The 27,782-nt window shown below is 43.3% G+C and overlaps 1 protein-coding gene across 3 annotated transcripts in view; it reads right to left on the bottom strand.

Moving 5' to 3' along the window:
• Positions 1 to 12,052: 12,052 nt before the first annotated feature.
• Positions 12,053 to 27,782, bottom strand: part of PRORP (protein only RNase P catalytic subunit) — a 46,658-nt gene continuing 30,928 nt past the window's right edge. The window contains exons 6-8 of one of the 3 annotated variants that reach the window (XM_048059954.2): positions 15,613 to 15,761; positions 13,924 to 14,119; positions 12,053 to 12,474 (exon numbers count right to left, since the gene is read on the bottom strand). In XM_048059954.2, coding sequence (XP_047915911.2) covers positions 12,334 to 12,474; positions 13,924 to 14,119; positions 15,613 to 15,761 — 486 coding nt within the window. In that variant the 3' untranslated portion in view covers positions 12,053 to 12,333. Of the gene's footprint in view, positions 12,475 to 13,923; positions 14,120 to 15,612; positions 15,762 to 19,392; positions 19,514 to 21,813; positions 21,885 to 22,584; positions 22,732 to 27,782 lie in introns of those variants that run through there. The other 2 variants (XM_048059955.2, XM_066998008.1) reach the window with 2 other exon arrangements.

Genomic DNA, 27,782 nt, shown 5'->3' with positions numbered 1-27,782 from the left:
CCGCCGCGCTCCACGCGTGCCCGCCCGCCGCCGCGCGTGCCCGCGCCGCTCGGCCGCGCGCCTCCGGCGAGCATGCGCAGCGCGGCGGGAGCCTCACGGGGCCGGCCCGGCGGGAAACCCCCGCCTGTGGGTGAGGCGCGCGGGCGCCGCGCCCTCAGCGCCTCGGAGTTCCCCGGCTCTGTGTGGGAAGGGCTGTTTTTACTTTATTATTTTCCCTCAGAGCTCACTAAAAAAGCTGGGAAAGCTGTGTTTTGATGTCCAAGCCTCCATTTGAAAATATAATTGCACGAACTTTCCTGTTGAAATAGCAGCTTGCAGGTGCACGTCGTGTGTGCCACGCACCGAAAGTCTGCTTTAATTATTTCCACGTGGTTTTCCTTGCTTGTTAATACAATGCGAGAATAAAACGCCTCACCACATATTAAAAGAGACAGATTTTGTCCCCCTCATTAGGGAGAGGCCCCGTGGGCGGACACGAGATGTTTAAAGCTCTGATGCAAAAGTCCCCAGCCCGGTGCCCTGTCTCCAGCTGTGGCCAAAAGCGGCCCAAGGAGAAGCTATGAAGGCTGCAGAGAGCCTTTCATGATGCATTCCGTGAATGCTCTCCCTGTCTCCAGCCGTCTGGAGGGACTTCCCAGGGCAGAGAGAGCGTCTAGTTATTTAATAACCCCTGCTGGATTTCTCTTTCATGAACTTGCTGCTCTCCTCTTGAACTCATGTGAACCTCTCGCATCCACAACATGCCATGGCAAAGGGTTGCTCAGCATAGTGATGCGTTGCGTGGTTTCATCTGAAACTTCACCTTTCGTATGAACCTTCTATTTGCCAGCACCATTTGATGCTACTTTTGTACTGGGAGAGACAGCAAGCACTCCATCCCCATGCACTCCCTCCGCAACACTCAGGATTCTTACAACCTGCTTCCCTTAAGACCTCTCCTTCCCCGTGCTAAGGATGCCTGGCTTCCCATTCCTACCACACATGAAGCTGTTCCATACTATAATGCTAGAATTTAATGTCACATTCTTTGTGTTTATTCTCAATGAGAAAAAAAGGGATGGAGAAATGGAAAGAATTCAGCCCAATTGCCAAAAAAGTAACCAAGTGAGAAAATCCATTACTTTTAAGTGTTTGGAATCAGAGACTCAATATTTGAGTTAGACCCAAGACTAAGATTAAACAGTTAACACCATGGACATGACAGGGCGGAAGTCATACTACTCTCAGGATACAGTTTCTAGAAGCTTTCTCCATCTATATAACAATTGCATCAGCTTCTAAGTGATGGTTTTGTTTCAGAAGAGTAATCAAATATTTTTGGTGTAATATTCATCAATTCTTACCAACCATATTAAAGTCTGTGATGCAAGATTCTGAGAAACACTATTCTCACATCTTTTTAACATAATAAACAGTAAATGGGCAATCCTGGAGATGAAACTATTCACAAAACAACTACAGCAAAGGCTGAATCAGTCCACTCTTCCTCAAGTCTGTCTTCCCAGCGTGTCTCCGTCCCCATGGCACGTGGCAGGCCAAGTTAAGTGTTATTCTGTCTGACTCTTCTTACTCAGCATGCTTGCAAAGGGCACCAGAGCCACTTGCCATGGTTACGGTGGCACTGACTCCTGTGACGTTCGGAGGACTTACCTGAACTTGCCTTCCTGGCTTTCAATGTGGACCCATCAATCTGATAAACTAATGCAAGGAAGACACTAAAAATCCTTGGTTTTTCACTGTACAACAGTACTAATAAGTACTAGATGTCAAGTAAATCTGGTAGGTGTCAGTAGATTTGCTGGCAGAGTACTTTGGGTTATCTCTCAGGCTGCCAATAAAACATCTCAGAATTCCTTTTATATATCCAGACACTGGGGGCATGAAATTGAAAATGCCTGTAGTTAGGTCACTTGTCCTCATTCATTCCAGAGAGGAGGCTGTTCATCCCTTATAAGGAGCTACAACAAAGTGCATTAGCAGCAAACATAATTAAAAATGAAATCATAAGAATTCTCACACTAATCCTGCGACAGCTTCCTGTTGCAAATTTCCAGATTGTGTTCCCTCTGGCTGGTTTGTTCAGTATCTGCTCTGAGATAACTTACTGCTTTAATAGTTGCTGGCATCAGTACTGTATTATTGTATTATTTCAGCTAATTCTAATACTCACATATTGGGAAAAAAATAAATAAAGTTTTGAGGTTTTCAACCAATTTCTTACATTCTCTCAAATTTTTTCATATGCAATAACTAAACCCAGTTACTTATTATGGCACTCCATTTACATGGGATAACTGTAAGCCTCCCTGCCTTCTGACACGTTAGGCAGCATACTAAATTACACAACTAGTAGGATACTCTTCTGGTTGACTGGTTTTAAGTAACTGGCGCATTCCCCAAGGTGAACATGGTCCCAGTCAAAATGATCTGCCCAGCTCTACAACTGCAATGGCACCGTGGGCTTCAGGATAAATTCCCTGCATGGGGGAATTCATTTGTATGGGGAATAACCTCAGTGACACCCCACCTAATAATGTTTCACAGGCTCTCAAAAGCTGTCAAATGATTCAATAAACTCCTACACCAAAACACATTCTGAAGCATGCAACTCCATGCTCCCTTTCATCCTGCCAGTGATTAACAAACTCTTTCCATCCCCTGCAGTACAAATAAAAAGGAAGAAAAGAGCACTGAAAAAGTAACCGCCTCGTAGCTTGACCATGAATTAAAATTGTTGCAGAACCTCCACATGATAGACAGCAACACGAAAAGCACACATACTAGCATTCACTACTAACTACTCACACTAAGACTGTGTATTCAGGAAGTGTTATTATTTAGAAAGTATTACAGTATCTCTCTAAGAATAGTTTTTGAGATGAAACCTGGGCGATTAAGGACATGTCTGGTTTCAGTCAAAAGGAAGCGCAGGATGCAGTTATTCCAGTTAGATGTTGGTATTATGCGTGTCTGTTAATGACCAGGGTGAGATAAAATACAAACCTCAGTGAATGTGTCTCACAACATTTATAGCATTTGCATTCAGCTGACTTAGCTCTGAATTGCTTAGGACTGCAAGACAACCAAAGCTAGCATCAAACTGGGACCGTAACAACACTCACCCAGATCAGCTTCTGCTGTCGTGGAACTACATCAGAGGGTAACCCTCACACAGAGCAATGCTCACTAATGAAGCAGTCCTGTGCAGGAGCAGACACTTGCTTTAACAATGCAGTATTTGCATTTTCAAGGAGATGTGGCAGTTGCTGCACTTGGAGAATTGTAAAGACAATCTTCTGACAAATCAGAAGTAAATCAGTTTGAGGAGCAAGAGAAGACCCAATCTCTCTGCATTCCCGGAGGACTCCAGAAAGCAGATGACCTACCAGAGCTGGCACATTCTGCCAGAACAGGGGGTTGTCATGAATGCTACCAGCAACATGATGAATTTAAAACCAAGGTTCTAGGTTAGCTTAAGAGGTATCCATCTCCTCTACATTTTCTGCACATTACTTGAAGGACATGACTACGTGCAAAACAAACCTGCTGCTTTACAAACGGACAGCAGGAGCACAACAAGTGTCAGGACAGCTCCCTGTTGTGAAAAAAATAGCAGGGAACATGCTTGAATGCTAAGAGTCATGAGGGAGCTTGTCACCAAACAGCAAAAACTCGGAACTGCAAGTAATATGCAAAGAGATCTGCATGATTCAGCTCAGTTTCAAGCAGAGGACTTCTTAGTGTGTGAGATAAATTTGACAAAATGTGATCCTTTAGCTGAGATTAATGTATTTCCATGTTTTTGGGGGAGAGAGGTGTGCATAAAAGTGGTAAATGGAATAAACACATTTACTATAGAAACACAGATAACAACTTAGAACACAATCACTGTAATAGATACTACTTTTCTTGCTCTGGGAGAGGTTTCATTAAAATCTCTGTACAAAATTTAATTGTTGTATTATTGAATTGCTAGTTTTTGCCAATTTTTGTTTAGAAAAAAACAAGTATTTCCATAAGCAAATTATTCCAGTGATATAAAATCCTGTCAGAAGCAGCAAATTTAAGACTGAAAGAACCAGACAATATTCCACTGGTTATTTTTTCATTCTTACAGACAAAAACTTAATATATGTTGCTACAACAAATCTTTCACATTCTAAATAATCAAATTAATTCTAATTAATGTGAGGAAGTATTAAAGAGCTATGAGTGCCTGATGAATAGTAAACATGCTATTTGGCCCATTTACCTCTATTTATTGGACAGTGTGCAATACTGTTGCGTGGTCAGCATGCCAATTTTGAAGGCGCTCTGGAAGTCTTGCTGATTTTTTTAAAGTTCATGAATTTCAGTTGTTGTGGTTTAACCCGGCTGGCAGCTAAACACCACACAGCCGTTCGCTCACCCTCCCCCCTCCCTCTCTGGGATGGGGGGAGAGAAACGGGAAAGTGAAGCCTGTGAGTTGAGATAAAGACGGTTTATTAAGACAGGAAAATAATAATAACAATAATAATAATAATAGTGATAATGGTAATAGTATTAACAATAATAATGTGTAAGAAAACAAGTGATGCACAATGCAATTGCTCACCACCCGCTGACCGATGCCCAGCCTATTCCCGAGCAGCCGGCCCCCCCACCCCGGCCAGCCACCCCTATATATTGTTTAGCATGACGTCAGATGGTATGGAATACCCCTTTGGCCAGTTTGGGTCAGCTGTCCTGGGTCTGTCCCCTCCCAGCTCCTGCTGCACCCCCAGCCTGCTCGCTGGCAGGACAGAGCAAGAAGCCGAAAAGTCCTTGGCCTGGTGTAAACACTGCTCTGCAACAATTAAAACATCAGCATGTTATCAGCGCTCTTCTCATCCTAATCCAAAACATAGCACCCTACCAGCTACTATGAGCTACTTAACTCTGTCCTAACTGGAACCAGGACAGATATCCACCCCTTATTCCATACCATTTATGTCATGCTCAGGTTACACTCTGTCCAATACATTCTAATTAATCACCATTTTCATCTATGATATATAGCAATCATGGTAGTGATGACATACATTATTATATAATAATTAACATACTACAATTCAACTCATGGGCTATTCTCACCCAGTATCAAATCCCCTTGAGGTACACACCGGACCTCCCCATTCTTTTGCATTACCCACCAAGTGCATCCAGGTCCCTGAGCAAAAGCAATTCCACGAATAGGTTTGCCTTTTCCTGAGGCAGGAGTAGCCCAGACTGTTTTACCCAGCATGTTTCTTACGTGCACTACAGGAACTTTATCCCCTTCTACAGTGCGTAACAGGTTTGATTGGGCAGGTCCAGCTCGGTTGGCAGATCCCCTGGTATTGACTAACCAGGTGGCCTTTGCCAAATGTGTATCCCAATTTTTGAATGTCCCAGCACCCATTGCTTTCAGTGTAGTCTTCAACAGTCCATTGTATCGTTCAACTTTTCCAGAGGCTGGTGCATGATAGGGGATGTGATACACCCACTCAATACCATGTTCTTTGGCCCAAGTGTCTATAAGGTTGTTTCGGAAATGAGTCCCGTTGTCTGACTCAATTCTCTCTGGGGTGCCATGTCGCCATAAGACTTGCTTTTCAAGGCCCAGGATAGTGTTCCGGGCGGTGGCATGGGGCACAGGATATGTTTCCAGCCATCCGGTGGTTGCTTCCACCATTGTAAGTACGTGGCGCTTGCCGTTGCGGGTTTGAGGGAGTGTGATGTAATCAATCTGCCAGGCCTCTCCATATTTATATTTCAGCCATCGTCCTCCATACCAAAGAGGTTTTGACCGTTTGGCTTGCTTGATTGCAGCACATGTTTCACAGTCATGAATAACCTGTGCTATAGTGTCCATGGTCAGGTCCACCCCTCGATCACGAGCCCATCTGTAGGTTGCATCTCTACCTTGATGGCCTGAGGTGTCATGGGCCCATCGGGCTATAAATAATTCACCTTTATGTTGCCAGTCCAGGTCCACCTGAGCCACTTCAATCTTAGCAGCCTGATCCACCTGCTGGTTGTTTTGGTGTTCTTCAGTAGCCCGATTCTTGGGCACATGAGCATCTACATGGCGTACCTTTACAACCAGGTTCTCTACCCGGGCAGCAATATCTTGCCACAATGCCGCAGCCCAGATGGGCTTGCCCCTGCGCTGCCAGTTGTTCTGCTTCCATTGCTGTAACCACCCCCACAGGGCATTTGCTACCATCCATGAATCAGTATAGAGATAGAGAACTGGCCACTTTTCTCGTTCAGCAATATCTAAAGCCAGCTGAATGGCTTTTACTTCTGCAAACTGACTCGATTCACCTTCTCCCTCAGCAGCTTCTGCAACTCGTCGTGTAGGACTCCATACAGCAGCTTTCCATCTCCGATGCTTTCCCACAATACGACAGGACCCGTCAGTGAACAAGGCATATTTCTTCTCATTTTCCGGTAGCTTGTTGTACAGGGGGGCTTCTTCAGCACGAACCACCTCCTCCTCTGGTGATATCCCAAAGTATTTGCCTTCTGGCCAGTCCATAATCACCTCCAAGATTCCTGGGCGACTGGGGTTTCCTATTCGAGCCCGCTGAGTAATCAGTGCAACCCACTTGCTCCATGTAGCATCAGTTGCATGATGCGTAGAGGGGACCCTTCCTTTGAACATCCAGCCTAGTACCGGCAGTCGGGGTGCCAGGAGGAGCTGCGCTTCAGTACCGACCACTTCCGAAGCAGATCGAACTCCTTCATATGCTGCCAATATCTCCTTTTCAGTTGGAGTATAGCGGGCTTCAGATCCTCTGTATCCCCGACTCCAAAACCCCAGGGGTCGACCTCGAGTTTCCCCAGGTTCTTTCTGCCAGAGGCTCCAGGTGGGACCATTCTCTCCGGCTGCGGTGTAGAGCACATTCTTTACATCTGGTCCTGTTCGGACTGGCCCGAGGGCTACTGCATGAACTATTTCCTGCTTAATTTGTTCAAAGGCTTGTCGTTGCTCAGGGCCCCATTCAAAAGCATTCTTCTTACGGGTTACTTGGTAGAGCGGGTTTACAATCAGACTGTAATTTGGAATATGCATTCTCCAAAACCCCACGACACCTAGGAAAGTTTGTGTTTCTTTTTTGCTAGTTGGTGGAGACATAGCTGTTATTTTGTTGATCACATCCATTGGGATTTGACGGCGTCCATCTTGCCATTTTATTCCTAAAAACTGGATCTCTCGTGCAGGTCCTTTAACTTTATTCTGTTTTATGGCAAAACCGGCCTTCAGAAGGATTTGGACTATTTTCTTCCCTTTCTCGAAAACTTCTTCTGCAGTGTCACCCCACACAATGATGTCATCGATGTACTGCAGGTGTTCAGGAGCTTCCCCCTGCTCCAGCGCAGACTGGATCAGTCCATGGCAAATGGTAGGGCTGTGTTTCCACCCCTGGGGCAGCCGATTCCAAGTATATTGGACTCCCCTCCAAGTGAAAGCAAACTGTGGCCTGCACTGTGCTGCTAGAGGGATGGAGAAAAATGCATTAGCGATATCAATTGTGGCATACCACTTGGCTGCCTTTGATTCCAGTTCATACTGGAGTTCTAGCATGTCCGGCACTGCAGCACTCAGTGGTGGCGTGACTTCGTTCAGGCCACGATAGTCCACTGTTAGTCTCCACTCACCATTAGACTTTCGCACTGGCCATATGGGACTATTAAAAGGTGAATGAGTCTTGCTGATCACTCCTTGGCTCTCCAGTTGACGAATTAGCTTATGGATGGGACTCAGGGAGTCTCGGTTGGTGCGATATTGCCGCCGGTGCACAGTTGTGGTAGCGATCGGCACTTGCTGTTCTTCAACCCTCAGCAACCCCACAACAGAAGGGTCCTCTGAGAGACCAGGCAAGGTAGACAACTGTTTAATGTCCTCTGTCTCCAAAGCAGCTATGCCAAAAGCCCAGCGGAACCCTTTTGGGTCCTTGAAATATCCTCTTCTAAGATAGTCTATGCCAAGGATGCACGGAGCATCTGGGCCAGTCACAATACGGTGCTTTTGCCACTCATTACCGGTTAGACTCACTTCAGCCTCCAATACAGTTAACTGCTGGGATCCCCCCGTCACACCATAAATACAGATGGGCTCTGGCCCTTTATAGCTTGATGGCATTAGAGTACATTGTGCACCGGTGTCTACCAAAGCCTTATACTTCTGTGCGTCTGACGTGCCAGGCCATCGAATCCACACAGTCCAATAAACTCGATTGTCCCTTTCCTCCCCCTGGCTGGAGGCAGGGCCCCTCTAGTCCTGGTCAGAATCTTCATTTCTGTGTTTAAAGGACTGCCTGCTGGAAGTTGGAGCAGCAAACCTTTCAGAGAACTCCTTTTTCCCAATTGTTTTCCTTTGCAATTCACGTACCCGTGCCTCTAGGGTCGCAGTAGATTTTCCATCCCATTTTCTCATGTCCTCTCCATGGTCACGTAGGTAAAACCACAGGGTGGCGCGGTGTGTGTGCCCACCATATTGTCTTCCTTGCATAGATGAACGTTTACCCCTAATAGCTGAGACACTGGTTTGTACAGGTGGGGAGAAAAATAAACTCTCTTTAAGTTGGTGGATCTCTTCAGAAAGTTTCTCCAAGGTATTCTCTTTTAGCTGGTGGACACTAGTTCGTTCAGGTGAAGGGGAAGATAATCTTTCTTCAAGTTGGTGGATCTTTTCAGAAAGTTTCTCCAAAGCATTCTCTTTTAGCTGGTGGACACTGGTTCGTTCAGGTGGAGGGGAAGATAAATTCTCTTTAAGTTGGTGGACCTCTTCAGAGAGTTTCTCCACAGCTGAGACACAGGCCTTTAGGGAAGAGGAGAGATTTCCTTCGTACTGCCGGAGTATTTTAGTCACTTCATTCACTGTGGGATTCTCCTCCGTTTTCCAGGCTAGTATTGCCAATGAGCTGGCATATGATGATGGGGCACTCCGTACAAACTTCCGCCACATGGGTGGTGTACACTGGACTGCATCTGGATCTGTGGATGTTTGTGCGTCATCTAGGTCCTTATAAATTACTTCCCGTACGGCCAATTCCCTCAGGTACTGAATTCCCTTCTCCATGGTGGTCCATTTGCTTGGTAAACATACAAGTTCTTCCTTGAAGAGATACCTTTCCTTCACAGCTGACAGGAGACGCCTCCAGAGGCTGCGAGATTGTGCTCCATCTCCAATTGCTTTGTCAATGCATGCGTCCCTAGCAAGGGATCCCAGCCGCCTGGCTTCCTTGCCCTCCAATTCCACATAATTGGCTCCCGTGTCCCAGCACCGGAGCAGCCAGGTGACAAGCTGCTCGCCTATACAGCGACCAAAATCTTTTCGCACATCTCGTAGCTCACGCTGGTATAGAGTCCGGGTAATTACTGTTGATTTTCCGACATCCTCATCCTCATCTTCAGTCTCCTGCACCTTTGATGGCTGGTATGGAGTCCGGGTAGTTACTGTTGATTTTTCGCCATCCTCATCCTCATCTTCAGTCTCCTGCACCTTTGATGGCCCAGCCTCGTCTTCACTTCGCCCAGACTTAGCAGAAGACTGTCTGCGTTTTAAACGACCTGAGCCTCTATACCATTTTTTCACCTTGTCTACAGGGGCAACTTGCACTGCTACAGCTCGTTTCTCTGACCCAGCCACAGGGTCTGCCACAGGGGTTGGAATACCCTCTGCGGGGTCAACTTGCACTGCTACAGCTCGTTTCTCTGACCCAGACACAGGGTCTGCCACAGGGCTTGGAATACACTCTGCGGGGTCAACTTGCACTGCTACAGCTCGTTTCTCTGACCCAGACACAGGGTCTGCCACAGGGGTTGGGATACCCTCTGCGGGGTCAACTTGCACTGCTACAGCTCGTTTCTCTGACCCAGCCGCAGGAGTGGGAGCAGCTGCACGAGCTGGGGCAGCTGCAGGAGCTGGGGCAGCTGCAGGAGCTGGAGCGGCTGCAGGGGCTGGAGCTGGAGCGGCTGCAGGAGCTGGAGCTGGAGCGGCTGCAGGAGCCGGAACGGCTGCAGGAGCTGGAGCTGAAGCAGCTGCAGGAGCTGGAGCGGCTGCAGGAGCTGGAGCTGGAGTAGCTGCAGGAGCTGGAGCTGGAGCGGCTGCAGGAGCTGGAGCGGCTGCAGGAGCTGGAACTGGAACGGCTGCAGGAGCTGGAGCTGGAGTAGCTGCAGGAGCTGGAGCGGCTGCAGGAGCTGGAGCTGGAGTAGCTGCAGGAGCTGGAACTGGAGCGGCTGCAGGAGCTGGAGCTGGAGCTGGAGCGGCTGCAGGAGCTGGAGCTGGAGTAGCTGCAGGAGCTGGAACTGGAGCGGCTGCAGGAGCTGGAGCTGGAGCTGGAACGGCTGCAGGAGCTGGAGCTGGAGTAGCTGCAGGAGCTGGAACTGGAGCGGCTGCAGGAGCTGGAGCGGCTGCAGGAGCTGGAGCTGGAGTAGCTGCAGGAGCTGGAACTGGAGCGGCTGCAGGAGCTGCAGCTGGAGTAGCTGCAGGAGCTGGAACTGGAGCGGCTGCAGGAGCTAGGTTGCTAATAACATCAATTGCAGCTCGATAGGCACAAGCCAGACCCCAGCACGCTACAGTGATTTGTGTCACTTTGGAACTGCCAGAGTCATGACACCTTTTTTTCAAGCATTCTGCCAGCTTTTTAGGATTTTGCAGTTGTTCAGGGGTGAATGTCCAAAACACTGGAGGTGACCACTGCTCTAGAAACCTGCCCATATCCTCCCACACTCCCTGCCACTCGCAACTATCCCGCCTCAAGACAGATCTCCGGATGAGATTCCTAAGTAGTTGTTTAACCCTCCACAAAATCTGAAGCGCATTCAGGAGACATAACAACAAGAGCAGGCTGGTCTGAGTATCCCAAGGATATTCAACATCTCGGAGAACCACCGTAACTAACTCGGGGGATAAGAGGGTGGTGGTGAAGGAGAAAGGGAGAGTGAACAGGTAGGGAAACATGTCTTCCCCTGTCCCCTTCACAGATTGGCTCCCTAACGAAAACAGGCAATAGGTGTAATTGCTAATAGTTTCCGAGATATGGGTTCCAAAGTATAGAGTCGACGTCAGTGCTGAGTACAAATACCAGGTTAAAGTCGTGACCAGATATTTCATCATTTCATAAGCCATTGTTACACCGCACAGTACCATAACAATCTTAAACCAGGGCCCGGAAAGGATAAACAGTGCAACAGGGAGCACATACAGAAAGTAACGCACCATAAAACTCAATTTGGAATACAGGTACAGCAGACTGGAGATTAAGGCAATCAACATCGTGACTAGCAACTATTAAGCAGGTCCAATACTTATACCAATTTTAGTTTAACACACTCTGGTCAGATTTGTCGATATCTCAACCCTTCGGGCCCCACGTTGGGCGCCAAAAAGACTGTTGTGGTTTAACCCGGCTGGCAGCTAAACACCACACAGCCGTTCGCTCACCCTCCCCCCTCCCTCTCTGGGATGGGGGGAGAGAAACGGGAAAGTGAAGCCTGTGAGTTGAGATAAAGACGGTTTATTAAGACAGGAAAATAATAATAACAATAATAATAATAATAGTGATAATGGTAATAGTATTAACAATAATAATGTGTAAGAAAACAAGTGATGCACAATGCAATTGCTCACCACCCGCTGACCGATGCCCAGCCTATTCCCGAGCAGCCGGCCCCCCCACCCCGGCCAGCCACCCCTATATATTGTTTAGCATGACGTCAGATGGTATGGAATACCCCTTTGGCCAGTTTGGGTCAGCTGTCCTGGGTCTGTCCCCTCCCAGCTCCTGCTGCACCCCCAGCCTGCTCGCTGGCAGGACAGAGCAAGAAGCCGAAAAGTCCTTGGCCTGGTGTAAACACTGCTCTGCAACAATTAAAACATCAGCATGTTATCAGCGCTCTTCTCATCCTAATCCAAAACATAGCACCCTACCAGCTACTATGAGCTACTTAACTCTGTCCTAACTGGAACCAGGACATCAGTGTAGATGAAAAGCTTGAGCAAAAGCAGGTAAATAAAAAACCAAAAACACACAACCTGAAATTCCAGGAGGGAAAAACAAGTTTTAATTCAAAATCACATTGAGGCTACAGAAATTGCCAGTAAAGATGGAAATCGTGGACCTAATTTACCCCTGCTGGACCCCCACTGATATTAACAGATTTACTTCAAGAATGATTTTGACAAAATGCAGTTAATGAATTTTCTTTAGTTACATGCCTCACGCATTAATCCCCTAATTGTACTGCTGTTCTAGGTGTATTCTGTTCTCTTAGTTGGCAGCAGGGATTTAAAAAAAAAAAAAGAAATTTCAGCTTGTGCAATTACACTCTTCTGTACTTCCGATGAAGGCAGAGCCATTTTCTTGGCACTCGATATGAATATTTTTCCTCATAAGCGTCTTTATAGGGGATATGCCATGTATCCCCTGTAGTCTGTACCACACAGTCATAACTGAAAGCAGGCTGTAGGATAAAAAAGAATAAAAACTTTTTTTTAGACTTCACATGATATGCTACTAAAATACTGTTTATAGCTAGTTACAACATTTTCCTTAGAAATCTCCACGGATTCATCTCTTTAACAACTCTCATTTATTTCCCCACAACAAACAAATTACAAATTTTAGCATTGAAGGAAAAACTAAAACATCTTTTAGTATTTTGTGGTCTAGGGGTCATTATAAATGGTTCAAAAAATCTGTCTTCGATCTCCACCAGATAATAATGACTTGAACATAATGCACTGAATTTGCAGAAAAGGCAAAGTTTTTCTGTTCAGTTAAATGAAATCATATGGGAATTAGCTTAGGGTGTGGAGTTTACCAGCTTGAACTGATAGAGTACATTAATGGCATCCTGTGTTTGTTCTCCCACATTTCTTTGCAGAAATGATTTGCTCTGTGCCAAGGAGGATATAAGAAAAGGGGTTCTCAATAGCACTTTCGAGAGCAGCCAGTCAGACAAATATAAACTATTCTTCTGGTTTACCGTGTTACAGATATAATAACTCAGCACATGTAACTCAAATAGAGAAGATTACTGGTTTGCAATTATGGCTCTCAGAACACGTTATAACTGTGTATGTATAGTCTTGGAAGTCTACAACTGGGAACGTGCGATACACAAAACCTGCATGTGAATTAAGATGTGAAAATTACTAGCCCTGCTACAACAAAAGAAAGAAACAAAGTGCAGCTAAAGCTGTGTTACTCAGGTAACCCTGCATCCAATTTTTTTGCTTCCATAGAAAGATATGTATATGGCAGCACCGAATGAAAGGCTGTCAGTCTTACATGCTTATAAGCCTGTATCTCTGCAGTCTGATTGAAGTGATGAACATTAATTTACAGTTTTAACTTGAGCAGCAAGGAAATGAATCTGCGTATGTGCAGTATTCCTTTAAGCCAGCAATAACAACAAAGAGAGATCAGACAGCAAGAAACTGCAGGATATGGAATGGCACGTGATGAATTTTTCCCTAGAAAAATCTTAGAACAGCTGCACTCTTGTTAATATACTTTTCATGTCTCATGAGGACTTTTGTCTCCTAAACAAAAGCAGTACAGCATTCTGCTATAAGATGATATTATGCTTGGTATGCTGTGATTTCAGTAGCTAAATATCGACTACAAACATGACTATTCTGGGCTCTCTTTCATGAAACTTTACAGATATGTTAGGATAATATTACAGTGAATACTGAAATGCCTGTATTTTCCAAGGGCTGCTTCTTTAACATTAACAAGTCTGTGCCATGCCTTATGAATATAGTGAATTTTCAGTAAAAATGGAAGTTTTGAGCCAAATTCACCTCTTATATTCCAACAAAAATCTTTTTGCCTACTGAGTTTGAAATTATATATATTTAACAAACATGCTTTGTGTGCTTTCTGAACGTAGAAGAAAACTTACCAAAAATTTCATAGGATTTCCTCCTACAGAAGGAAGAAGGACTATTTGGTGTCCACGCTGCCACTTACGGAACAGATGACGCGTCAGACTGTCGGAAAGACAGGCTTTGTGATCCCGGAGGAAGTCTCTCGTAACGAACTTGCAGTGTTTGCCGGATCGAAGAGTGGCATATAACAAGAAGGCATCATCTTCAGAACTTAACAAAACAAATGGAAAAGAGAGACATCATTCACAAGGCAGTAATTGTCTGCAGGAAATGAATCAAATGCTGATCTGAGATTTATTCATCAGCATCACTGAAAATTCCCACCGCTACTCAAGGTCCATGATAAAATAAGTAACTTCTGCTTGCCACGAGGCATCAGAAGCCAGAGAGTACAATAAAAATTGCATGCTACACAAAGCACTCTTCCCTCTCATCACTGTCTGGTAATACAATGATATCATCTTTTGCTATAAAACTTAACAGTACAGTGCTGTTGTGGAACAGAACTACTGAAACTGGTAAGGGTAGCCCCAAAACTTTGTTGGAATACAAACAATAATCACCCGTCAACAGCACAAATCTGTGAGTCTTTATCACATGGGTGAATGAATTTCCAAAAAGGCCTGATGATTATTTGCAAAAATGTACTCAATATTAGCTGCTATTAAACTGAAATAGTTTTAGGGAAAAACCTCTAAAAATACATTTATAATGGGCAGGAGTTACCGCATGGCTTAAGAAGGTTCTGAAGCAGAACTTTGCTTGAAACCACTTACTGGTTGCTATGGGTTACTCTAATAGTTAGTGATGAGACTTGAGATTAGTGAGGCTCTCCTCTCCATCCTGTGGTTACTGTGTCCCCTTTGTTGGTGCTCAGATAGTAGAAAAGAAAGCAATGTGATTCAACAGCAAAGAGAAGAGCAAGAACTAGACAGGTGATGCAGGAGAATAGGTATGAAAGAAGGAGACAGAAGAGACTTGGACTGGCTGTTGGGACAAGGAACGTGTTCAGAAGATCTGGGAACTGAGATCACGGGAGAAGTGGCAGAGACAGGCAAATGATCAACAGTGCCCAAATCAGATGGAGACTAGGTGGAGCTGGCACCGAAGGAAGAATGAGACTCATTATATGAGGAAAATCATTATATGAGGAAAGCAGGGCAAGGAGAGGGACACTGGGGTGGAGGCAGAGACAAGTAAATAATTTACAGCCTTGGACAAGCTTGAGTGGACAGGAGCAGACAGTCTGTTTCCACTCTCAGAAATATTCTGCCGCAGGAGCAACAGAGAACTCCATGCTCCAGACTCTCCACATTCCTCTGCTACCAAGCACCACTGGGCAGGCACAAACCTCACCTCCCCCTATGCAGGGTTACACAGCAGACCACAACAGTTTAGTGATGCTATCAGGTATGCTATAAGTTCAGGCCACTGTGATCTTTGGCAGTGCTTTGAACAATTATAAATCATAGCAAACCATACCGATGTCAGCACAGTTCTAAGTGATGAAATTTTACATAATGCATCTTTTAATATGTATAGTTTTTTTGAAGCGAGTACAGCAAGGGATATGCTTTTTTTTTTACATACAAAACTGGAGATACTAGTAACAGTACTAAAACCTATAGCTGTTAATACTGATTTAAAAGGCACATAAATCAGCTGTTGATCTCTGTTAGGTATAGCCTCTTTCTTCAACTTACATATTTTCAGCAAAGAAGAAGTCTGCCTTATTCTGCATCTCCTTCATAATCTCTCTTTTCCAGTTTGAAGAGTTGACCAGCATGTGTTTGCGGCCCAGCACAAGCAAGCGGGCATTGTTTTTTGCCAGGCAGTTGACAGCCTCAAATAGCTGCAGAAAACAAAAGCAAAACCAACAATTTCCTTAGCTGTAGAACAAGAATGGCAGGAAACACTTTCATATCCGCATGTCAGGTAGAGGGACTTCTCGCATACCCTCGTTTCCTACCGTTCTTACCTGCAACACACGTTAGGTAGATAAGTAACTTGAGTCCATAATAACAAAGGAAAAAAAAAAAAAAGATTGCAGGAAGCTGGTCTCAAAACACAGAAAATGCATTGCTATTTTCAGCCTTTCCAACTCTTGCAGTTTAGCAAGTCTTGCAGTTTGATATGCCTGAATTCAGTAAGAGATTTCAGAAATCCAGAGCTAGCTGAGGGACCTGAATCACTCTGGGATTCAAGTAATATTTTGCCCTGGGAATGATTCAGCAGAGAAGCCTTTGCTGGTATTGGAGAGGAGGACTGAGCCCTCACCATGCAGCCGTCCCAGCCCCACCTGTTGTCGAAATTACAGAACTACATTTGATCTGGGCTGTCCTGTGGGGAAGCAGCAAGCTACAGTAAAAGGAAATTCATGACCTCAGGAATAAGGGTTTGTGAAAGCCACATCCAGGCCAGCCTCCCACTTACGAACCAACATCCTGAGGTGACAAATTCACTGCGATGCTGGCATCTCTTCAGAGGGACTTTTCGCCTGCCTCTGAGCTGTGCCAGTTCAGCAATACGTGCTGCTCTGGACGGGCATCGGGGCCACGACTGCTGCCTTGGCTTTCCCTCCCTGCTTCACCCAGAGGTGAAGGCACAGACTCTGATGTTCAGCCTGCAGATCGGCACCGCGGGCTGGTCACAAAGCAATGCCGTTTGAATACTGCCCAGAAAGAGGAAAACTCTTTCTTAAGACTGAAGCATCGTGTTTGAAGGCTAAGGACTGTATGCTCAACCTCCAGGGAAAGGTGCTTCCTAATGTGCAACTCTGTTTGCTGCCACTATTTGTATTTGTACAATCTCCTGATTTTACTCTAATCCCTCTTCATAGATTTTCTAGTTACTTCCCTCTTCCCTGTTATCTCTTCTCCCTGCTATACCTCCAACTATCTTTCTCTTTCTCTTGTTCTTCCCTCTCCTTTTATGATCATTACAATTATTTGTTATCATCAGCATTTGTTCCAGGATATAGAAAGATTTTTTTCTTGTAACCCTAGAGTACAACTTTACAATGCATTTGGTTTGACCTACCTGGAAGTAGGAGTGGAAGGGGTGCTCCCACTCATTTCTGTCTCAAGCTGCACATTCCCACCACTTCCGTGGCACGGGATCTAACAATGTCCCAGCCACCTGTGAGCTCACCGATCCAACAAGAGATTTTTTTATTTTTTGCAGGACTGAGCTTGCAGCCACACAACTGAAAGACCTGATGCAAGGAGAAATGATGGGAAGACATCACTGGAGGTAGTGAGGCCAGCAAGTGTGTGAGCGCCCCTTTTGGCAGAGGACCTGCAGTCAGCTCAGACTAAGTGTGCCATGTATCTGGCAGTCATATGGACTTTCGCCTCCTAGATTTTATTAGGATATGTGGTTCTCTAGTATGAAGGGCTTCTGGGAAAAAAAATGAGATGTGGGTATAAATTAGCTACAGTTTTGCAATGGACAAACTCAAAACAGGCTTAAATCTTAATAAAGTTAACTGGACTTGCCTTAAAAAAAAACAGAATCTCCTGCCTGTATAACAGCGTGTTGTCCCTCCTCTAGTTGCCACAAAGATTAAACTTTACTTACACAAATAAAACATAGAAGATATAAATTGTTTTTGATTTCACAAGATACAAATAATTTTGTTCTGCACACCCCCTTGCCTGATACAACTTTACGAAGCAGCATTTTATCTCATTTTAGGCTTGGGCACTTAACAAGGGTGGTCTACAGAGAGTCACAGAACTGATGTGGGGGGTTTCCCTGAGTGTGTCTACTCCCACGCCTGGCTGCTTCTCAAGAAAGGAAAACATGAGACACACAATAATAACACTTGCTTTAGTCATAGAGGAAAATCAACATAGTACTGTTAACAAAAAAGCAGAAGTAGTGATATCTCCCTTAAAAAGAAAGAGTATTTTATTAATCTCATATTTCCAAAAGTTAGGGAAAAGTTACTGTTTTCTGCCACTACATAATGCATATTTGCTATAGGCAACAGCTGATATGTTGAGCTCTATGGGCAACAGCTCTGTGCTGAGGCACCCTTTGAATGTTCCCACACTAGTTAGGCAGCAAACCTCAGATGTTCAGCTGGATAATCTGTTCAAAAGGCAGTGTGTGGAAAACATTTAAAAATGTGCAGCACACACATTCCCCACGTTATTCATTTTCTCAAGAATGAGGATTACAAAATTAGTGAAAGAATGACCTTTTATAAATGTCTATCTATAACAGATATTATAATAGCATATATAATAGTAATACCTATTATTATTACTATTTACAATTATCTTTCAAATTTGGTCAGCAGAGCACATAAAAAACTCATTTTCTCTGAAAACTAGAATTGTAAACTGCCATTTTGCAGGGAAGAGAAAATAAGCATGGTTAGGCTGACTCCTTCAATTCACGTGGCTAGATGCGGCTGAGCCAGAGAAGCACCAAGAAGCTGTGAACTGCTGCTGTGCTGCACACATCACTGCCACGCAACAAGGTACTGGAAGTACTTCTGGATTATACAAATAGCTATCACTGCATTGAGTCTTACCCTCTTTTCCTGACAGGGCACATCAGGGTCCATGCTTCTTTCTGAACCAGATACATTTTAATCAACTGTTTGTGGAGATCACTAGATCCTTCCCCACGAAATTCATGCTCATTAGAACCTGCAGAATAGGATCTGTTTGCAAGCCCTTTCAATTATCAGCTACATTTAAATAATCACTGTGCTGTCCCAGTCTTCGTTTAATGAGATCTGTCTCAAGCTTCTCCTAAACATCTCACTGACAACGTAAACAATTTTGTGTTCACAGCAGGTTAGTAAACTGGACTTGGATGGAACCAAGGTGCAGCCACAAGGAAGTATGAAACTGCACACAGATCAGTGCAAGAGTGCAGACCACTGCTCACACATGTGTGTTATCTCCCAACGTGGATCTTTGAAGCATTTTGCTATTAATTAATTTTTAAAGGAAAAGCATAGAATGGATGCATGTGTACCGTGTGCATGCCCTGATTCTTATTTCTGCACCCTAAGCTCTGGATCAGTGGAAGAACAGCACGCTCGTACAGCACCCTGGCTGAGTGCATACATTTATCTTTCCTTGGGACAGTCCCAGAGATAAAGGCATGCAGCTATTTCCCCACAAGTAAATGAATATTTGTTTTGTATCTGAAGCAATGCGATTTCATGGAATTTCCCCTCCACCACCACACTCCTGCCCTCATAGCGCAATGCACCTTTTGTTTTTTTTAATTTTCAGTTGTGCTGATACCATCTATTCGTGGGGCCATGCTGCGCTCACACTCAAGGGCAGGAACTTCTGGATCAGAGGAACCAGAGAGCACAAACCCCACAGCAACCTGCTGGGGTTCAGCCACGTTATACGATCCCACATTACAAAAGCCTAAGCTTTGCCAACGTGAAATAGAGCAACTGAAAACGCTGTAGCTGGTAATTTTATATTTTAAAAATCAGCAAGTTATACCTTGAAAGAATCACTTTTCAGGTGAAGATTAACTATTAACAGATTCTCACTGGAAGGGAATGCTTCAATACTAATTCCTGGGAATAGTTCTGCAACAATCCACATGCACAATTCTGCACAACTGAACAAGGATAAAAGAAGGGAGTTAAGTTGAGGGGGCAGACAGTCCTTGTCACATTGCAAAACATATCCTCATTCTTTCAGCTGTACAACAGCCTTATGAAGTAAATGTATACTTGAATCTCCCTTTTACACAAGTGCATGATGTAATTTAATAATAAAAACAAGGAAGACGGGTGAATTACTCCACCTCGTACAAGGAACTATGAGCAGAGCAGGTATGGATTTCCTACAGCCAGTCATCCACTCTGATCGCTAGATCACCCAGCGCCACGCGTCCCTTTTCCAAAGGTTAGCTTTCTGTAAGACAACCTTTCTCCTTGGACACTGCCAGTGTTTTCCCATTTGTCAGATGGGAAATCCCTAAATGCTGTGCTCAGAGGCACACCCTTTGGCCCTCAGCAAAAGGTGGTGGCTCACCTGCATCCAGCTATAGCAGGAAGAAGTACTCAACCAAAAAGTTTAAATCAGTTTAAATTTGTTGTTAATAAATCATGTTAGACATTTTCTGAACATTTGGTTTTACTAGTTGCCATTTAAAAGCAGAACACACCGATGGTCTGGTATCTGCTAATAACAGCAACAAACTGCTGAGTGTTATTGCTATTTATTTTCACCTGCTGTCAGTGTTGCTTCCCACCCAGTCCTGGGGCTGTGCAAGTGCAGAGGAAACCTAAAACCACCCTGCTGACCACAGGTGCTGAGCTGGCCTGAGCACACCATCAAGCAGGGCTGAGCAGGAGCGCTCTCACCAGGGTTATGCAAGGGAACACTTCCCACCATCAATACATTTATTTGACTTCGATTGATCATTTTTAGTTCCCTTTTTACGTATCGCAGACAAAGAAGCTCAAAAAACCTGTGCACTTAAGTGGCACATGGGAGAGCAAGCCGTGCCGGGACACGGGAGGTATTCCCCCACCACGACGAGTTAGGCAGGGAAGGCAGGGTGCTGCCTCCCAGAAATTTAACAACCAAACAAACCTAATCTGTCACTTTTCCAGTGAGCCCAGTCATTTCGCTGAAGCAGATTCAACACCATTATCAAAGCAACAAACATAATGGAAGTTGCTTCTTATATTCCTTACATTATTACTGATGGCATAGGGTAAATTAGTCTCAAAGTCCTCAGTGTAAATTAGTCTCAAAGTCCTCTTCACTCAAATGCAGCGGCTGCATACACGTTTATTGGTTTCCTGCAGATTCCCTTCCCCTGAATAGAATAGAAGGGGGCAGCTACTTAGAAGAGAAAGCGGTAATGGATTAATAAATAACGGCCAGAAGCTCGAGCAGCCTGGTTTACAGTACTGCTCAAGACAGCCAGTAGCTAACTCTTGGGAATTATCCTCTACAGTACTGAGGGTTTCTGTAGTGCTGCAGTTACAATGTTGTCAGGAATATTTGTATGCCGCGATACAGCAGGACTGTGCAGATTGATGCAACACACACATCATCATGCAAAACTCTACCAATGACTCCACTTTACACATCATGACAGCAATCACGCAATGTTTAACATGTTTTTACCTGTCTATGTTGACTCCACACCTAGAATTGCCACATCCTCTCTTGAGCACACACACACACATATGCCTTAACTTCCACGACTCATTAGAATTTGCAGTTCACTTTTATGTGCCAGCTTTTGCTCTCGACTTCACAGCGAACTCTAGTAACCAAAGGCAGAGTATGGATTGAACAGAAAAACTAAAGCACAGAAGCAAAGATATCCAAGTTGATTTCACATAGATCGAGGACGGTACAGCAGCCTCAGTCTGCCCAGAGGAGATGATGCCCAAATACAGCTCTGCTGTTTGCAGAGAAATTGGTATTCAGAGGCATCCAAGGGATGCTTCTGCAGCCAAGTGCAACCTGACTGTGTACCAAGACCCTTGGCGTTTCAGCACATGCTGGTGTTCCCATTGACAGCAAGTGCATCCTGACTCATGCATCTTCTTGATTCCCAAGTAGCGTGGAGAGTAAAGCAGAGTTATAAGGAGTGACCTTAAACGGGTTCAACTTAGGCACAGAAGCAATAGCATGTTTTATATTTTCCTGTATTCACGGTATCCTGGGTATTATCCCAGTAAGAGAGATACCTTTAATTGCTACTGTACTTGACTTCAACTGAAGGTGGAACCTGCTCAACATAATCTCTCAAACAGTCCTGAATGCAGAAGTAGTATGTTCGTAATTAAGACTCTGGTATTAAATTCTGCTGTATTATAGACTACAGGTAAATTTTCCAATTCCAAACAATCTTGAAGAGACACCTCTACAAAACAAACTTCTGTAAATTACCTTTACGTTTTGGAAAACTGTTGCAGATTTCTTCTATGCAACGTGAAGTCAGGGATAGGTCCCCATCCTTCCTAGCAGAGATGCAAGTAAAAAAAAGGGTTCTGAAATAGATATTTTCTAATATATAATCTAATTACAGCCATATCTTGCTATTATACCCAAAAGGCACGATGAGTAGTCATTGGATGAATAGCACACCAGTATTTTCTACATGAATTAAAAGAATCAAATGGGATGCATGCAGGGACCAAAGACATGCATATATACAAATTATTCAAATCACTTTATTTGTATGTGTGACATGAAGGATAGGGAGGCAGGTGCAGGACCATCAGCTGGAAGAAACACCAGATTTTTGGAGTCTGTTTTTTCAGAACGGATTACTGCTTTGAAGATCTCCAGCCCTTCTCAGACCTTACACCTCACAAATCTTTTAGAGTCACCATTCTTGAACACACTTATGTTACTCTTTTTGAATGGTGTTATTTTCAAGATCATAGAATCCTAGAATCATCAAGGTTGGCAAAGACCTCCAAGATCACCCAGTCCAACCATCCCCCTACCACCAATGTCACCCACTAAACCATGTCCCTAAGCACCAGGCCCAACCTTTCCTTAAACACCCCCAGGGGCGGTGACTCCACCACCTCCCTGGGCAACCCCTTCCAGTGCCTGACTGCTCTTTCTGAGAAGAAATGTCTCCTCATTTCCAAGCTAAACCTTCCCTGGCACAACCTGAGGCCATTTCCCTCTAGTCCTATCACTGGTTACCTGTGAGAAGAGGCCGACCCCCAGCTCCCCACACCTTCCTTTCAGGTAGCTGCGGAGAGCAATAAGGTCTCCCCTGAGCATCCTCTTCTCCAGACTAAACAACCCCAGTTCCCTCATGATCTTCAGATGAGTAAAGGTCAACCATGGCTAAATAAAAGAGAAATGGGTAATGATAATGGTTAGCAAAGCATGTTATTAAATGAACAATGCCAAGAACTTTGAAATGATGGCTAAAGAAGTGATGTGGAGCTGGAGAACTGCTGATTTTCACAGTATTAATTTGTAAAAGAGAAAAACAGCTTCGTTCTTTGACTCTTACAACAATTCAAGAAATATGTGGACACAAACATTCCCTAGTTGCATAACTGAATCTTTGAAAGTTGAGTTTTGAAAGTCACTGCAGTGCCAGTTAAGTTTCTCAATCTACAAAAAAATCTGTTATGCAGCAACAGGTTTAGAATCGCATGGAGACAAAGAAACAGTAATTTTTTGTTAACCATCTACAACAGCATTTTTTTTCCCCAATCACTTAAAAAATATACCATTGATTTAAACATGCAAACTGACCCACTGATGTTGGCTCAGTAATTATGAAGTAGGCATAAAGATCATGAGAAAGTGTGAGTTTGAAATCCAAAGTAGCATTTTTGAAAATGCAACAACTAAAACTGGGAAATGTTCATATTCACAAGGAAAATTTAGTAACACATTCATTTTCTGCTTTTGTCACAAGTGTAGCAACGTTAAAACTTCTTTAAGACTTCAGGAATTCAGAAACACACAACCCACATCAGCAGTCACAATCAATAATCTGAAATCCCCTCCTAGGCTGTTTACCTAAGTGATCTCAGACGCTGCACCTCTCTACCACAGCCTGCATCTTGTACTACCCAAAGCACGTTGAAAAAAGGAGAGAGCATGGGTGAGAACTACAAAACTAGGCCATCTCACATGGCTCCTCTTGTTTTGGCTCCACGGTCTCTACTTGGCTGCACAACTTTGAGGGGCAAAAAGCTTAGCCACGTGGCTCCCAATGCTATCTTCCCATCTACCTGATTTCCTGACACTGTGTTTGTGGTGAAGAACATGGGGACTTCTGCTGGGAGGGAAGCAGGGGGGAGCAGAGTTGCTCTCTCTATAAGCAATCAAATTCAGCTATATACACATCAGAGGTTTATTCTTACGGACAGTTACATTTTTAATATGATAATAGATGTTAATCTGAGACAAAACTGGGCAATAAAAAGATGTAGGTATGATACAAAACATGGCTTATAAGCTTGGTTCATCTATTCTAAATGTGAACAGTTTTAGACTTCCTTTGTTCTCCCTGAAAATTACACCCTGAGGTACTCCCATAGAAAGTAAGATCAAGCACCTGTGTCACTCAAGACTTTTCAGGAATGAAAGCATGATTTGTTGGAATGCAATTCTTTAAATATTAAGGATAAAAAGTCTCACTTGCATATGTTAAAGCTTTAAAACATACTCTTGCCCAAGAGATTAATTCTCCAGAAATAATGACAAGTTTACAATATTATAATTAATAATTCCTGGATTCTTCCTGTCCTAGATAACTCCTTCCTCAGAGTTAAGTATCAATACCATAAATTAAATAGATAATTTTTTTCCTCAAACTGCAACTAAAAAAAAAGGAAATTCTAATGATATAAGAATGACAGATTTTAATCACCTTGTTCTTTTCATAAGGTTTATTATGAAATCCAGAAAGTTAATTTACACAAGTAGATCTGCTAAATCATGGCACAACACCCCTTCCAAATTTCAATAAATTCTGTTTGGAAGACTGTCTCTTAATCCTCTTCTCAAGCCATGTTACTTAGGTTATGGCTCGAGACATTAAAGAAAGAAATACACCTAGATTTCCAGTTGTTGAATGACTGAAACTAGTAACTGATATTCTGGATCAAAACTTAAGTTCGTGCAAACCCATAACCTATCTCTTAAAAAACTAGTATCAAATGATTCCATTACCCTTATTTTAATCCTTTAACCTCACCTGTCTTCTCTATTTTTAATATGTATCTGATTTGTTGCATACTTTCATCTCTCCTCTTACTCATCTCCTTTCTTGCGACAAAGAAAAAAATACTAAGATCTTCACAAAACTCATGGGGCATCTTACATGGATTTTTTTTTAATCCAGACTTCTCCTGAGAACTCACTATTTTGTATCAAAACCTGAGGATTTGCAAAGTATGAAAGATTTATCAGTATCAACCCTTGACACCCAGGAAATGAGCTAGGTGATTCTCTCTATCAGTGATTATACAACAGGAGGAAAATAAGCATATAAAAGTTCAAAGGACACAAAGTCTTGCCTATGTGTTTCCACATCTCAGTACTATCCTTTATTCTCATTCTTAAATTCTTCCTGCTTGTGCTGCTGTTTCTTCAACAGTACCTTCTTACTGTTCACTACACATAGTTTTATTGCACTAAGTACTGCATATACATCACCATTATTCTCATGAGCAAGTAAGTTATATAAAAATGAAAAGGTATAAGGTTTTACTTATTTTTGTATAGGCTACAGAAATGAAACTTCATCTATCAGTGATATAGACTGTAAATGGAAAAATTGTCCCAGCTGAAGTCTCAACTTCAGGGGTCAGCCAGCTTTCACTGGAAATCCAGTCTGACATTACACTGGTATTTTTGCATTTCTACTATTTCTATAGCAGTTATATACGAAAAACTTATACAGAAAACTATCATTTCTCATTTTAGAAAGAATGTAAAAAGCTAGCTATTAGAAAGGAATATTTGTGAACTATATGCAGCTGTGCCAGTCTTTGATCTTGACAGGTTGAGTCAGAAGCTATGTTTAAGCACTGAAAATCCAAAATGTGAGCAGGACCTCTGAGTGTTAGTGGCAATGGCGGTGGGTCGTTATGAAAATGAAAACACAAAATCAACTGATCTTTTCCACAGATAGGAAATAACTTAGTGCAGGACTGAAATCAGCTTTGTAAGATTGAAACTGACAGTTTAAAAGATACCAATGTTGTAGCTCTCACCACTGTCCCATGCAGATGTCTGAACAGCGTCACTGACCTAGTCTGATGCTGTGTTTTCCCCCTCTCCCATCTGTGGTTCAAAAAGTCCCAGACGGTACTTTTATTCTTTGAGGAAAGGTGCTGCACCAGCTGGGGAGATCAATGTTACGGCAGGCACAGGCTTGATGCTGCTCAAGACACAGTAAACCTGTGCTTCTGCAGTGACAACCTACCTTTTGATAAACTAGAGACTTACAGAAAAACATTAAAATATAGGCTATTTCTGTGCTTACAGGTAAACAGGCTTATGGTCCAGGTAGGATGGCACGATAACCAACGAAACTCATCCATAAATCAACTGCTTGCAATCAAAAAAAAAAACAGAATTAGACTACAGTATGAAGCAAATATTTATGACACAATTTTCACACAATTTTTGTTCTGTTTCTTATTCCTACTATTTTGCAGTTGCCTGCTACGGATTACTATTTAGAGCTAAAGAGGATACCTCCAAAAACAGTTGCTCCAATAAGAGCCATTTTCCAGTCCTTATCACAAATAAATACATTAACCAACACTACTCAAGTCTGGTGATTTCTCTTTGAAAGATGAAAAAATTGTTGAATATGTCAAAGAACATATGAAATGTTTTTCTTCAGCAGGACAAAAATTAGCAGAAATAAACTAAAGCACAAAGTTCTAAGGTGAAGGGGCAGCAATAAGGCCCGAGCCAGGCCTACCTACCCTGCACGCATACCTAGGACAAGGGATTTCAGCAGAGAGGGACTAAGGCAGGAATCTGCTTAATACTGGTATAAGCATAATTGGTATTTACCAGAAAACTTAGGGGGCTTTAATATTTCAGCATTATTCTTCTTGACACAGTTATTAACTCGGATTGTACAACACTGGAGACTCATGCTATTTTACTGCTAATATCGCTGCTGCCAACATCTGGGCCTGGAGATCCTTGGCAGTGAAGGTCTGAAAGCCCCTCACAATGGCTATGATCCACAAGATCTAATTTACTTTAATGCTTTTAATATAAGTTTATCAGTAACAGTCTGCAGTACTCAGTATCTAAACACTGGCCAGGTCAGTGTTTATCTTAAGTATTTTTCTTTAATTCAGGAGATAAGATAGAGTATCTGACAAACAGATAATATTGTCAGCTCTCACAAATTAATTATAGATGATATTTGGCATTTGTCTGAAAGCTCCACCTCATGGGAACAAAGGGTTATATGAAAATCTTTGTCAACTTTGTCATTTTTTGCCCTTGCAGTCAGAGAAATAAGCTTGTGAATATGCTCACCACAAAGGCTCAGATAATAGAAGCCAAATAAGAACATCCCACTCCCTGTTTCATAAAAGGATCTACCTTTTTAAGCGAATTTCATTCCGGGGACTCAGCATTATGGTTTCCAGCTGTCTGTATGTGACTACACCAGCCAGCCATTTGAGGAATTCTGCTGCATCTTTCCCTCCTTCGCCCATTTCCGTGGAAAGAACACACACACCCACAAACACCCCCTACAGCACCCAGGTCCAAACATCTGTGCTCAAGTGTAAGGGACAGCTGTAGTTTCAAAAGTATTTTGTATACAGACAATAAGCCAAATGTATCAGGTAATTCAATGTTAAAACTGTTTCATATTAGTGGTTATGATAGCTAGGCTGGCAGAGTGATGGGGCTTGTGGAAATGAGAGTGAGTGGGGCAAGAAAAAAAATTTCTATTCTTTAGCATTAGTATTTCTGAAAGCCCATTTGGGGATGCCCATTCAGTGGAAAGACAGAACTCTTTACTCTGCAAGACATGAAAATATGAAGTATGACATATGTATCACTGAGAAGTGAAGATGTCAAAACCTCCACGTCTTTTATTTTAAACCACTTCCTTTAACTGTTGAGTCTTAGGGCCAGCATGCATAAATGGATTTAGACAGTCAATACAAACCTTTACAGGGATATCACATGTAAACACAAATGGATTTAGATGCCGAAAGCAGTGTAGCAAAATTAACATTAGACAAGCCCAGGATGATGACTCTTAGTAAGGATCAGGGTAAATCAACATCATTAAGACTGTCTGGTTCTGCTCTGTGACTACCCTCTTGCATCTCTCTTACTGCCACTTTATATATTTATTCAAATATGTACCAACTTAGGACTGCAGT

This window comes from Anser cygnoides, chromosome 5 (assembly GCF_040182565.1).
Source record: "Anser cygnoides isolate HZ-2024a breed goose chromosome 5, Taihu_goose_T2T_genome, whole genome shotgun sequence".
Lineage (NCBI taxonomy): Eukaryota > Metazoa > Chordata > Aves > Anseriformes > Anatidae > Anser > Anser cygnoides.
Note: the sequence above shows the minus strand (reverse complement) of the source record. Positions and strands in the feature narration are given on the sequence as shown.